This window comes from Agelaius tricolor, unplaced genomic scaffold (assembly GCF_023055355.1).
Source record: "Agelaius tricolor isolate 1412-34295 unplaced genomic scaffold, bAgeTri1.0.p SCAF_6, whole genome shotgun sequence".
Lineage (NCBI taxonomy): Eukaryota > Metazoa > Chordata > Aves > Passeriformes > Icteridae > Agelaius > Agelaius tricolor.
In genome coordinates, this window is record NW_027269266.1 from 50,730,768 (window position 1) to 50,745,042 (window position 14,275).

At 40.7% G+C, this 14,275-nt stretch overlaps 1 protein-coding gene across 8 annotated transcripts in view; it reads right to left on the reverse strand.

Moving 5' to 3' along the window:
• The window catches only part of HECW1 (HECT, C2 and WW domain containing E3 ubiquitin protein ligase 1), a 251,651-nt gene that overhangs the window by 113,183 nt on the left and 124,193 nt on the right, over positions 1-14,275 (reverse strand). For all 8 annotated transcript variants that reach the window (XM_071429780.1, XM_071429779.1, XM_071429774.1 and 5 more), the window contains one exon: positions 8,218-8,312. In XM_071429780.1, the coding sequence (XP_071285881.1) occupies positions 8,218-8,312 (95 nt within the window). The remainder of the gene's footprint in view (positions 1-8,217; positions 8,313-14,275) is intronic.

The window sequence follows — 14,275 nt, forward strand, 5'->3', positions numbered from 1 at the left end:
CCAAGTGTTTTCTTTGAAACAACACATACAAAGAAATTAGGGCAACAGGAAGAAGCCCAAAATTGGTGCAATTGACCTGCACAGTGAAGACTAGGCTGTGGCCAGGGATACTTAGGCTGTGGAGCTCAGCAGCTCCACAATTAGTGCTGCTTAGGTAGAGTCCATGAGAGGGCAAGAAATGGACAACAATTAAATGGAACCTGCAAACAGTAGCATTGATCCTGGTTTTTGTTCTGTCCTACTCTGCTTTAAATCTGCAGAACTGTGCATCTGGACTAACTCAATAGGAAAAAGTCTGATGGATGAACACTTACAGAATTATTTTACTTAATAATTTAACAGACACCAGCTTTTTCTTATGTCACCTCTTTCCTGTTTAAATCCATTGCAGCTATGTCTACAGCACCATATCATGTGTGAAGCTACTAGGAATTTAAGCATGCCTGCAGTGGTAAAAGAGGACTAAAGCTAGTGCCTCCTTGGTGACAAGCATCACATTCTAGAGAGGAGCAGCACTGATCCCGGGTCACCTGCTGCCCCACATCCCACACACACCGTGCAAGAGGCTCTTCCCCTTCTCTCCTAGATATGCATTTCTTGAAGATCTGTGTGAAATATGCAGGTAAATTTGGGCAGAAAAAACACTGAGAAGTATTTTGGGAGCTTTTGTCACATGAAGTTTTTTTCCAATCCATTCTGATTTTTGATGCTAAGACTAATTTTAGCTCTTTGTGTTTGCAATTCCATTAAGATGATTAAATAACCTGTCTTTCATATGGATGAATGAGGAAATTATCAAGACTGATAAGTTAAATAACATTTAAATATGCAAACAGCTGTGTGCTGGAAAGCACAGATATTCCTCCTGGGGTGGAATAATAAAAACACACATACCTGCATACTGAGAGTTATGGGCTGCTGCTCAGGAAATCAATGTTCACAAAGAAAATTGTTTGTACCTCCCCTACTCAATTTGTGCTTGTTTGATAATAAATTATGAGCACTTACCTCTCAAAAAGGGTGTAAATCTATGAATGAATGATAATAGGAGTTTCAACCACACCAAGCTGAAAAGTCAATAACAAGACAGAGAAAAAAGCCACCAGGAGCATGGACCTGGATAATTTCTTATTTAGCCACTGGTACATCTGAAATCTGTCCTAATGAAAATGCAACTGACCCTACTTGCCAATTGTATTCTGTTTTGAAAGAAAATCAGTAAACATTTCCAGTAAAGTCAGTGGGGTTTCAGCCCATGTTCCACACCTAAATCAGAACTGTAAAAGCAAATATTGTTAAACTACACTCAGAAGAGACCTTCATTACAAATAAGTTTTCTTAATATTTAGAGAAAATCTCAACCATCCCTCCTTAAAAAGAGAGTAGGGAAACTAAAAGGAAGAAAAAGGTTATTATTTATAACATAGTGACTGTAGTTATGCTGCAGCCGCAGGACCAATTACATCCTGGTTACGCTTTCCAACTCCACTAATTCGTATAAATGAAGTGCTCACTACATGACGGGGTAATTGCAGTGTAAATACAATAGACTTTATATAACTAGATACTGAAAAAGAGCCTGTGTTACTGAGGTGGCAATAAGAATTAATTTGGACATGTCATTAACCTTCAAATTCTTTGAATCAGTGATAATTAGGATATAGAAAAGCATAACCAAAAATGTAATTACACTGAACTAAGGGCTCAATTGTGCAAGTATTAAGAGGCTGCTCATGGGAGTAACTATGCTTGAACATGAACTGAGTATGACTAAATCAGGCTGTAAAACACTACTGTGAGATTATAAGAAAACAACATAGAAGTGAAAAAAAATAATTAATGATATTTTTCAGATGTAAGAAGCATGCTGATGGTTGTTCTGATATCAAAAATCACTCCCTTATATTATGTAGCTAGTGGAGTCAAATTCTGCCGGGAAAGCCCCCCTTCCCTCTGAATGCATGTTAGCTGTAGCCACTGAAATGGCTGGTGTATCCCTTCTCTAGAACATTTCATAGCAAGTATACAATGAGTGCAGACAGGACTTTGTAACATGAAAGTGCTAGTGCTCCCTATGTACATCCAATCTTTGTTGATTCCCTTCTAAGAGGTATCACTAAACTTCTCTGATCAACTTCTGTGAGCTATGACAGTTTGCTAACTCTAGACACCATAATGTTCTTTTGCACACAATGACAAAATTGCTCCTTGAATGCCTATGGAAAACCAAGGACACACTGAACTTTGTGTTTGAATGCTAAAACAACTCCCCAGTCAGTGTAAAAATTTCTTTGAATTCAAAGACTTGTGTCATCATGTTAGACCAGTTCATGATGTTGGGTACACCAGTGGCAATGTATGAGCACATATGCAGGCAGGATGTAGACAGCCTGCTGCTGTTGTGAAAGAAATCCTGCATCAGGGACAACCCAAAATGGGCAGGTATGTCCAACAGATGAGAAACCCACACAGGTCACTTTCCTTCCACAGTTTATGGATCAGTTACTTTTTTCAGAATTATTCAAATAGTTAATCAATAATTTAAATAGTTAATAGGGAATCCACTCTCTTTCAGCAATTGTTTCTTAGCATACATATTTTCTGCTAGGTGTCCTTTTAAATTGGAAAGGGACCATATGCTAGCAGAGAGAACTTTGTATTTGACTGCTTCCTTTCCAGTTATTTCCCCTTCTCATTTTGGCTTGATTTTTTTTCATTTCTAAATGACTAACCTTTGCAGGTAAGAGGGGGAGATGCATCGGGAACATTGGTGGCACTAACAATGCTGCTCCCTGCCTTGTATTGGAAGGCAGCTGCAGCTGGGGGAGCTCTGGCTACTTCTCATCTCAAGATAAGGAAAGGGGATTCTCTTGCTGACTTTTAACAAATACTCAGTCACCTAAGCATTCCCATAGCTTCCAGAGAAGTGCTGCTTCCCTCCCTGGAAACACTGAGCCTTAAGGTACACCGCTTACACTTGTTAAAGATGTACCTGGCTTGCATTCTTTGCTGTGATTAATTGCAGCAGCCTCATGTTGCATTTTTCATAAACTTTTTTTTAACCTCAATTGCTGAACAGTGCAGAAGCCACTAGAAGTTTCTGTTCCCTCTTCATTTACTGTCTGTTGAAGTATAATTATACCTACACCCTCCAAATCAGACTTTTACATTTGTTCCATAGGAATGTCCTAGAAACATGGACAGTTTTAAAATTCACTCATCACAGAATCAGACATGAAGTGAAAAAGAAGACACAGGTGAGATTTTAAAATCCAGCCTTCCAACAGAATGAGAGATACAGCTGCTTGTACATGCACACTCTCCTGTCTTGCAGCACATGTATGGAAATGAAGCAGAATCCTTCATTATCAAACACTCTTCGGCAGCCCACGCTCTGACGTGACAGCGCGTAATGCAAATATTTACAGCAGGAAGTCCTCAGGAATGATCAGTCACCATCAAATAGCAGCAGCTTATCAAGCAGTAATTCCTGCTGTGGGAAACCCAGCTGAGGCAGCACTTCCACACAAACACAACGAAGAAAAGGTCTCTTTCAATAATCAGCTCCAATTTACACAGCTTTTCCCACAATGCCAAGAGTATCTGACAAGTCCCACCACGATCTGTGAGACAGAAATGGCATGAAAGCCAGTGGCATGAAAGCTCCAGAGGTTCAATCAGCTGAGGTTCTTTGCATCAAATACACAGTGAGTGAATGCTCCCAATTTAGTGAAGACATTTGTCCTGAGGCTAAAGCATTGATTCTCCACTTACTGCCTTTTAATTGTGATGTATCAAATTTATCTTTTCAGGCTATAAACTCTTAGGGAAAAAGGTTCTTCTTCTGCATGCTGTTGTCATGCCAGCTTTATTTTACTGCAAGAAAACCTTGTTCAGATTGAATTATTTTTATATTAACAATATAACACTTCCCTATTGCTAGAATTAATTGCTGTAACCTGTATTTCTTTCTACAATGTCTGATGTAAAGTTGAATCAGTGGTGACAATATTATGAATAAATGAAGAATAACAAATACAGGAACATTCCAGATGTTGCAAAAATGCTCTTTTCTATTGAGAAAACCATTTGCTCATCCATACCATGGTAATGTTTATGCTTTAGTAGATAAATTCCTGTGCACAAGCAACACTGCTTTCCACTAGTTCAGAAAAAAAAGGAGTCAGCCAGGATGTTCCTTTTCTTTTTTTCCAGAATTGCAGGTGCTCTTTTTTACTGTCATTACCCCCAGGCCTATCTGCTGCCCCAAATTCACATTTAAGCTTCTGCCATGTATGAATTGGCCAAAGTGCACAGACCTTCATTCCCAGATATTCAAGCCTGATGATTCACAGGCAATAAAATGTGACAGGACTTTTCACCAACAAACGAACTGCAGGGCATCCTAATCAGCAGGCAAGGCAGCTCTAATAACTGGGTTACAGCATAAGGGGATAAACTCAAACAGAGCAGAACATTCATAAGACAAGAAATGTGAGATGCTACTCAGCCTAAAGCACCACTGGTGCTATACAAAGACAACCAACTTACATGGCAGCTTTTTTTTTTCCCTTTGGAAGTGGGATTCCTTTCAACTGCCAGTTAAAGACAGTCTCAGCAGCATGTGAACAAGAATGGCAACTGCTTACAGCCCCCAGCATGACTACTTCCAGCTTCTTTCCCCTTTTCAACTGCAGCAAACTGCAGTCAGACAGACAATGGAGGATTCTTTTTTTTTGTTGCTGTTGTTTTAGATCATGGTGTTAGGATACTGCTGGTTATCAGTGTTTTCAGACTTGTTGACAGGACACACACCAAGCAGCCAATATGCCAGCTGCTGCCCCTGATGCAGAAGCTGCCACGCGCTCGGAGGCTTGGACAGAACCCACTTGGGTGGCTCTGGCATCAGCTGCAGATGAGTTAGTGCTAGCAGTAAAAACACTGTCCTCAGAAGGTCACCTGTCCTCAAATGCTGCTTCTCAAAGGACACCTGCTCTAGATCTTTTTCCTAAGCTGTGCCAAACAAAAAGGTTTGCTTATGTAAAAAACACAAAGTCTCCTTCCCTCTGTCCCTCTACTGACAGCCTAAGAGTCAGTGAATTTATGACACTATCACTACAATGGCAAAACTCTCTTTGGTTTCAAAATACTTCAGCCTTGACACCCACAATAAGATCCCTAATGAGATTTCCCTGTAAAACTATTTTTTCTAACACACTTAGGTCCATCAGACACTGCTTAAACTCCTACTGGCTGCAATAGAGGGTCAATTTCTAAGCACAGACCAGAGGATAGCTTCTTTCAGATGGGATGTGCAGGAAGCTGCCCCAGGATCTGAAGAAAGCTTCCTCTGAGAAGTAGAGGCCCTCTCTGCACCGAGGCCACGGCAGTTGGAAGACCACAGCTTTTGTTGGTACTGTAAGAAATGCCATGCCCAACACCCTGGGGCAGTGCTCTAAACCCCTGGAGCAATGAGAACTGAGGAATTTGATACATTCCCCTCCATCAAGAAGGGCCCCCTGTGTAAAGTCTCACTAGGGTAAGAAGTGTCCGGGACCTCTGACATGAGCTACAGGCATGGTGCTAGAGTGTCACAGCCCTTAACAAATTGCATAAAATAGTGAAATCACAGTCAAAGGTGAGTGTTTGCAGTTCTAGAGATAATGCCTGCACTTTGCATGGTAATATCCAACTCCCAGCAGCAGCTAGTGCAGAGGCCCACAAGAACCAAGGAAAGAGAAGGGCTAAGCAGATCCCTTGTTATCCCTTGTTATCCCTTCCCCACCTTTGCAGTGGGAGTAACATCATTTGCCAATGGTACAGGATGCTATGAAACATACAAATACTTCAGTAATGAAGATTGGACATGTACTGCAGAGAGGCAAATGGAGAAAGCCATCTGATGGTGTCATTTGGGAATGGAATTTGGAGGATCACACTTAGCTGAAAGCCTTCACACAGGCAAGAGTCACCCCAGTATTTTCTTCCAAACTCTGAAGGAGTTTTAAAATCTATAGCACTTTTCCCTCTTTGCACTCATACAGAAGGCTCTGTCCAAGTTCATACTCCATAACCTTTGCTGCCATTTCATTGCTTTTCCTGTTTTCACTTAGTATTTGCCTTACAATGCATCAAATAAGTCATGCAAAAAAATCAGGAAGAAGAAAACAAGAGACAAAAAGATTCTTCACCTACAGCATTGCTAGTTGGCCGTTCTGGTCTGCAAAAACCCACACACACTATTTTGAAACCTAGAAAGGCAGGAAAAACTAGAAGATTACAGAAAAAGAATGCTATTTCCAAGGACACTGGTTGTGTCCTCAGACAGAAAACCATTTTCTGATACCACTTTTAATCACATTTTGGTTTTTAGTGGTGTACAGTAAACTCAACTAAAGGTCATAATAGGGAGCCCTCATCTGATTTCTATAAAGACCATGAGTAGTGCATGAAGAAGATTTTCCTTTAAACACAAGTCCTGCCTTGGCTGAAAGTGAATGGCTGTTTTATTTCCCTATAAATACGTATGTAAAGGTCTCAGCTAAAGAACTTGGAGAGATTACCTATTTGCATATTACAAAGGCACAGGTCTCAGACATTCTTCCACTACTTTCATACATACTGCTGATACTTAATAACTAAAGAGTAATCCTTCCATACTAGAGCTGAAAAATTTGTGCAGTTGGCTCCAACTCAGGTCTAAGACATGGATGAGAATAATGCAAAAACAAATTCTAATCTCTCAGCATAATGGTATTTATTGCCTGGGTTGGCTGGCTTACCTTTCAGAGAAGACAGGTACTAAATCAATGGCAGATATTATCCCACTATATTACAACAACTGGGAAATCAGAAACAAGTCCTGGGGCAAAAAGATGTGACTCACTACAGGCTAAAAAGAACTTTTCAGCATCCCTCACAATGAATATATCCAAGGCCACATCCTAATGTTCTTCTGAAGACAGCTAAAGGAAACTCTCCAGGCTCTAAAACTGATGAATGGCTTCACCATGAGCACATCAGAAAGGTGCAACGAGACAAGAATGTCTTTTAGGCCTAAAAATGTAGGATGTACAGCAGCCCCTACCCAGCATCTAGTTTGCTGCTATATTGTGTATCAAAAGAAGGCAAGGAGAAACAATCAAAAGTCTTTTAATGGCTCAAGGGTGAAAAAATGAATCCTTTCTGGCTCTGGTGGAATCACATACAGCAACACACAGCATGGGAGACTTTTCAGCCTTTCTAGAAATATTAAGTTTGGACTGGAAAAAAAAACAAAAAACCCACACCAAAAAACAACAACAACAAGAGCAACAAAAACAAACAACACTAAAAAAAGGTTAAAAAATTAAGTGATGTCCACTGAAACTGACATACACCCACAGGTAAGACAGTTCTTTCCTGAATTCATCTTCCAAACTAAACAATATCTGTACTAGTCTTTTTCTTATGTTGGTTGGAATACAACTTCTCAGCTCATGCAGGTCTCTGCCAAGCCTGGCATGCAGTGAAACACTGTCAGCAAAGCCAGACAAGATTTGGAGGTCATCAAGTCTCTTTGTGGGCTTCTAAAAGATGTTTCACTCTCAGGGTGATAAAATCTCCCAATACCAGACTAGATATATAGCTTTTCAGAGATATCTAAGCCACAGAGCTTTGCTAGGCTCTAGCAAATCAAAATTGCTCTCAGTGAAGCCTCAATCTGTCAAAAATGATGTTCGGTCCTTTGATAGATCAGGTCCCAAGTGCCTACTTCTTACCACTGATGGGGCCATGTCACAGTCTGCTTGTTCCTGGAACTCAGAGGCACTGCTGTAAAGATGCTCATTTTGAAAAAATCACTTTAAAAGAGGAAAATCTTTTCCCTTTCTCGACACTTACTGTATTTACTGTCCAAGGATCTGAAATCCTCTAGGGGTATCACCCAAATCTCACAGCACCCAGCAGAGACAAGAGAACTTTACAGAACAGGATACAGCCAGGATGTGGGACTTGCCCCAAATCACAGAGGTTATCAGTGACAGATTCAGAGCTGAATCTACATTCTCTTGGCATACAAACCCACATCTTCATGGAAAGATTACTCACTGTACCACAATACAATGAAGAGCAAATATGTTCAGTTTTGATATAAAGATATATAAAGCATGCAGGGAAAGGAAGGCATAGCACAGTGACAATAGAACATACATGGAAATAAAAATAAACATAACTTACAGGAGCTGCGTTGTTTTTCACTGTTACACTTGGAGTCGTGGCTCGTAGGGCCCCACTCACGCCATGGTAGTACTTGAAGCAGATCTTTGTTTCAGCTGAAAAAAAATACAAAAGGGATATTTAGGATTAGAAAACCTGCCAGGGGTAATCTGCATGACCAGCTATAGCTCATAGGCACAGGGCTGGCAAGTAGCTAAATTGCAAATGGTTCATTCTGGCTGGATTGCACAACAGGATACCTCCTGCCGCTGATCTTCCCCTTTGTCAGCATGAAATTTAGAGTTTGGTTCATGGATTTAAAACAGTTAAAATCCAAACCTCTTCTGAGCAGAAGTTACCACAGACAAACCATAGAGCACATGTTCAGCATCCTTTAGGAAGAAAAAAAGTAGGGACATATAAATCTTCCCTGTTCAGACATACCAAGCACTAATGTGGAGAGAAATTTAGGAACTTCCTTAGGACAAGATTGCATTGCTGCTCATTGACAGGTTTTACTGTGCCAATTTGTTCTGGCCTTGGTCAGGGCAAGGACGTAGATCTCCACAGACAAACTGCTCTGACAGTTACTACACTAAAGCATTTTCAGGAATAACAGACACCTTACCTTAGTGTATTTCCACTGACTTCTAAAGATCTAAATTAGGTGAGGAACACAGGAAAGGTCATGAGTTTTGACGCTCATAGTGCTGCTTTTTGCCACATTGGCATTCAAATAAATAATATTGAGGGAAACTCATCTCAAAAACTGTATTGAGGCACAGAAGTGAAAACAGCTTCTTGTTAATCAGCCCCTCACAACTCCACTTAGTTGTCTGCTACAAGAAGGAACGACAGTTCCAGCCACCTTCCGTGTTGGTCCGTGACTACAAACAGATGCAAAGTGCTGCTATTTGCCCACATGCCTGGAACTGGTGACTTGCTGGAGTTCATCCTGGCCTGCCTGTTGGCATGCAAGAATTTTCTTCCACAGTAAACTAGATGTGAACTAGCCTGGTATGTGCCTTGGTACAGATGGAACCCAGCAATTATGCAGTGTTACATGTGTAACAGGTATGTTTGTGGGATCTGAAAAATGCCTGTTTAAATAAAAGCAGCTTTCACATCTTCTAGTTTTAATTGGATAATGACACGGAAATGTTCATCTGTTCCAAGACTTTCCTAAAGACCTTGCTTTGCAGCTGCTGCTGTAGCTCAGAGAAAACACCAGCCTTTGCTGGTAGAGCCACAAAAATGCTCACTGTAACTACAGTTACAGTCCATGTGTGAAAACAATAAAAAAATCCCATTTATGTGTTTTAACATACAAATTATATTGCAGTTTTACTACCAGTAACAAAATTACTGAAATCACTGCAGCTGTGACAAAAAATATTAAGAGCTGAGACTGCAACCACAGATTATGGTGCTGTGATCTGTTGTTTGTAGATCCAAGAAACAAACATGTAGCAGTCCAGGTGGAAGTAAAACCTGGGACATGAAAAGTGGTGGACACCCTCAAAACCACAGGCCTGAAATGCTCACCCTGGCACCTACACAGGAACATAGGTGGAAAGAGAAATCCTGATATTTTTTGAAAGACAAAATAATTTTAGAAGTGTAAGGCCTTCCCAACTTTCAGATGTCACTTGGGAAATGAAAAGCAAAGAGGTGATGTTCCCAAGTTCTCTGAGCACTGCTCACTTTCAGGGGGCTTCCCAGTCCTCTAACCTGAGCGGTGCTGCAGGAATGCACAGCATTTGAATGTCCATTGATGGGGAGCACAGTGCCAGCACACTTCATCTGTGAAAACCATGTTTTCCATCCCCACAGCCCGTTCTTCACCAGAGGACCAGGTGAAGAGGACATTTCGCTCATACAGTGAAAATACAGCCTCTCCCACTATATCCACAATGTGTACACGTGTCTTATTTACTTCACAGCATTCCACAAGAATTGGAACAGAATACAGAGTCCTTCAGCACCTCCACAAGGGCTGTGGGGCCCACTCTGGGGCTGGATTCATAACTCTACCCCCAAATGAAATTCTGCAACTTTAAGAGATTTACTTGAGGTGTCAGTACAGCTGAGCCAGCGACCCTGCTGTTGCACCTGGGAGCAGCAGTTGTTTCCTTTTGGCAGCAAAAAAAGCTGGAAGAGCCTGTGGGACAGAAAAACTGCAAGTCCAAATTGTATTTTTACATTGTAATTTTCTCTACAGGACTTTTAACAGCTCAGCAGCTAACTCATTTACTCGCTGAGAGGACAGCAAAAGCTGAGGATATCACAATAGCTAAAACATGCAGTTCTCACCAATTATTCAAATCTTAATTTTCTTCTCCCCAGGAGATTTTTAGCTACAGTTTTCATGGAACATTGAGAACTAGAATAAAGAGAAGCCTTTTAAAAAAAAAAAAATTAACTTTTGTTGTTAATAAAATATAACTTCAGGTATGACAATGTTCAGACCCTACAGCAGGAAATCTTGTCATAGGTTGACAAGTAGGAAATTAGGTAGCATGTGTATCAGGAAAATTTTAAAAGAATCCATTTAATTAAACTAAAAGTATTAAAGAGAACAGAAAGAGAGAATATGTCCACATGCAGTTAATCTGGATATTTGTACCACCTTCAAGGACAAAGGATAACTAAGATGACTGAATAAGTATTTGGAAAAAAACATGTGGTTACTGCAGGATCCTCTCAGTTTCACGTATTTGCAACCAAACTGCCTACATACAGGTGGAAACCACAAGAAAGCAACTCAAGAGAGATGCAAGTGTCTCACTCAATCCAAAACAGTGGCACAGCGGGAGCCATTTATCAAGCAGTGGTAGAGGTGGTGATTAATGAACGTCAAAGATTTCATTCAGAGAACAGATCTGAGAGAAAATATCGTATGGAGGCCTTCATGGATTGAGAAATTGCTCTAGAAGCATCAGGGGAGCAACATTTTCTTTTTTCTAGATTCCTCTCTCCCCTTTTTGTTCATACTGCTTTCAGATTGAAAATATTATGCAAATGTCTATTTTCAATGGAGAGATGAAACTTGAGCAAGTATAAAGCTTGCAAAATTTTATACAATTTCTTTAGGTGTAAAAATGCCATTAGGATGCTAGTTGGCCATTTTTTGGCCTTGAACCATTCTTTACATACAACATTGCTGATGTCATGTTTTTCACTGCAACAGAGTCCTAACATTTTAATCCATATGAAGATTGCTCTTGCATTCCTGAATCACCTCTGAGACATTTCCAAAACAGGTGCAGAAACCTGTGGACTTGGTACCACTGCCTCCGCAGATGAACAGAAAACACTGGAAGTATTGGTAAGGCAGTGATATAAATTAACCTGAATATCATCCAGCTGGCATTTGTAAATAATATGTAATTACAAAGACAGTTTGGATTGTAGCCTTGTAGATTACCTTGTTCTGAAATAAAGGAGGCCATTTAACTCTGTCCTGCTGCCCTAGCTACATGTCAGAGTGCACAGGTCAGGAGCAGGTGTTGTCTAGTTAATCCCCAGTCAAAAATAGATGTGTACCATTGTAATTTTCATGTCTAATTATTTAGAGATCACTGGACCCAGAAATGTAGTTATGATGTTGAAGTCAGAAAGTAATGAGGTTAAATTCTTCTTTCAATTAGAAAAATGTCAGTGAATCTTGTAAATCTTCCAAGAGATGAGATGCCTAAAGATGCTTGGAAATAGTCATGCCCATGGCAACTACCAAACTACCCAGCAATTCACATGGATAAAGAACAAAACAGCATTGTACTCCCTTTACACCAGGCTTGGTATCTCCATTTGTGCCACTTTGGGCTGGAGTAATTTGCTGGTATGGGGCTATGTTTTGGATTTCTGCTGAACACAGGGGTTGATAATATAAAGATGTTTTTGCTGTTGCTGAGCAGGGCTCACACAGAGCCAAAGACTTTTCTGCTTTTTGTACTGTCATACTGAGGATTAGACTGGGTGTGCATAGAAAAGAGGGAAGAGACACATCTGGGACAGGTGACCCAAACAGACCAAAGGGATATTTCAGACCACATGACATCACACTCAGTATATAAAGTGGGAGGAAGAAGGATGAAAGGGGGAATGTTTGGGGTGATGATGTTTGTCTTCCCAAGCAGCCATTATATGTGATGGAGCCCTGCTCTCCTGGAGATAGCTGAACACCTGCTTGCCCATGGGAAGTGGTGATAGAATTCCTTGTTTTGCTTTGTTTGTGTGAATGGCTTTTGCTTTCCCTACTAAACTGTCTTTATCTCCGTCCATGAGTTTTCTGACTTTTACCCTTTCAATTCTCTTCCTGACCCCACTGGTGGGGGAGTGAACAAGCGGCTGTGTGAGACTTTGCTGCTGGCTGGGGCTGTACCATGACACTGTCATACACTGACTGTGTTACAGCTCTCTGCTGCATTGGTATAAATATGAAAATCCCCAGTTGTATGCTCAGATTCACCACTGTAACTATCACAGATGCATAAAAAATACAGCTTCCCCAAAGGAAGGCCCTCAAGGCACAGCAAGGCAAGGCAATCAGAACTAGGCAAGAGGAGGGGTGATTCTGTTTTCCTCCTTGTACCAAGCATCTGTGTGGGCCACACAGGTTATGAGGCGGGGAGGGGAACTGAGATGTACTTCATCCCTCGACACCACAAAGACCACTCCCTATTCAGAGGAAAGACATGAGAAGTTTGACTTTTGCCAGAGAAACTCTGCCATGGGGCTTCATCCTTCTCACAAGAAAAAAAAAAGTCAATTTCACAAAAATTATTGCACTATCAGAGCCCTGAGTTATCTCAGTTACCAAATCAGTTTGCAAATTAACTGGAACATTACTTTACCACCTGAACATAACCTAGGCAATAGTTTACACTGGCTGTGCAACCACCCAGCCCCTGAAAACACTCAATTCCTTATGAAACTGAAGTGAGAGGAGATAAAATCCAGCAGGGTCTGCTGATGAATTGCAACTGGAGGTATTGAATGTTGAAAGTCTCCAAGAGGTCTCCTAGTTCCCATCATCCAGCCACTTTTCTGTCAGTGTTACTTGACCTGTTGGTTTATTTGATACCCTTTCCCTTTAAAATACTTCCACTCCTACTCCTTCAGAGTTATCAAAATTGCTCTGTCTTCTCAAAAGTTCACTTGATCTTGTAATTAATTCTTTGTTCCTTGCTTACTAAGGTCAACCTGATCTCAGAGGCTGTTTTCACTTAAAGGTGGTTTTATTCTTTCAAATATATAAAAAAAAAAAGCTCTGCCAAGACTACACAATTTCTCTTGTTGAGCTAAAAAAGCCCCAGAACACCCTAGTGAGTATTTCAAGGAAGACCATATTCTTTGGGGGAGGCAGGAAGCATCAGCTGGTGTTTGCTAGGAGCATGTGATGCACCTGGGGCACTTCAACAAGCTTGTGATTTACTCACATGACACTTTTTGTTTCAGTTAAATAGCTGAGGTGACTAAGCATTAGGTAGGCATTTCTCACTGCTGTAAAAACCTCTCAGGGAAGTAATGCCAGTCTTAAAAACTGAGTCATTTTTGATCAATTCAATCTATTACTAAAAGAGCTGTTGTTGCTCTTTTGGGCAAACACTGTGCATAAAAGATGAAAGGTGTCAAAACCAGTAATGAAAAGGTAGCTGTCTCTGGTAAGTGGTTGGGAACCAAGTGAACCAAATCAGACAGCAAAGCAATTAAGTTATGAGTCATAAAGTTTTCCCTAGAGAGGAGCCAGAACTGGAATAAACAAATATATGATGCTGTGCTACAATCAAATCGCTGTGGTACCATTCTGAATTAAAGCAGCCACGATGATCTCTAGAAGTGGAGACAGCTTGTGTCAAAGTGAAGGCTGTGAGTCAATGGAAGGGGTAGAACTGTTTGAATACAATAGGGAAACTGGGAGAAGCATATGGAAAAAACAGAACAAGGAATTACAATGGGAAACCAAAACAGAGAGAGATTAAAGGCAGTTTATATGCAGAACTAAGTGACTAAGCAATGTCTTTGATGGGAGGGGAGGAGAGAATTGAGATTATGACAAAATCACTGCACAGAATGG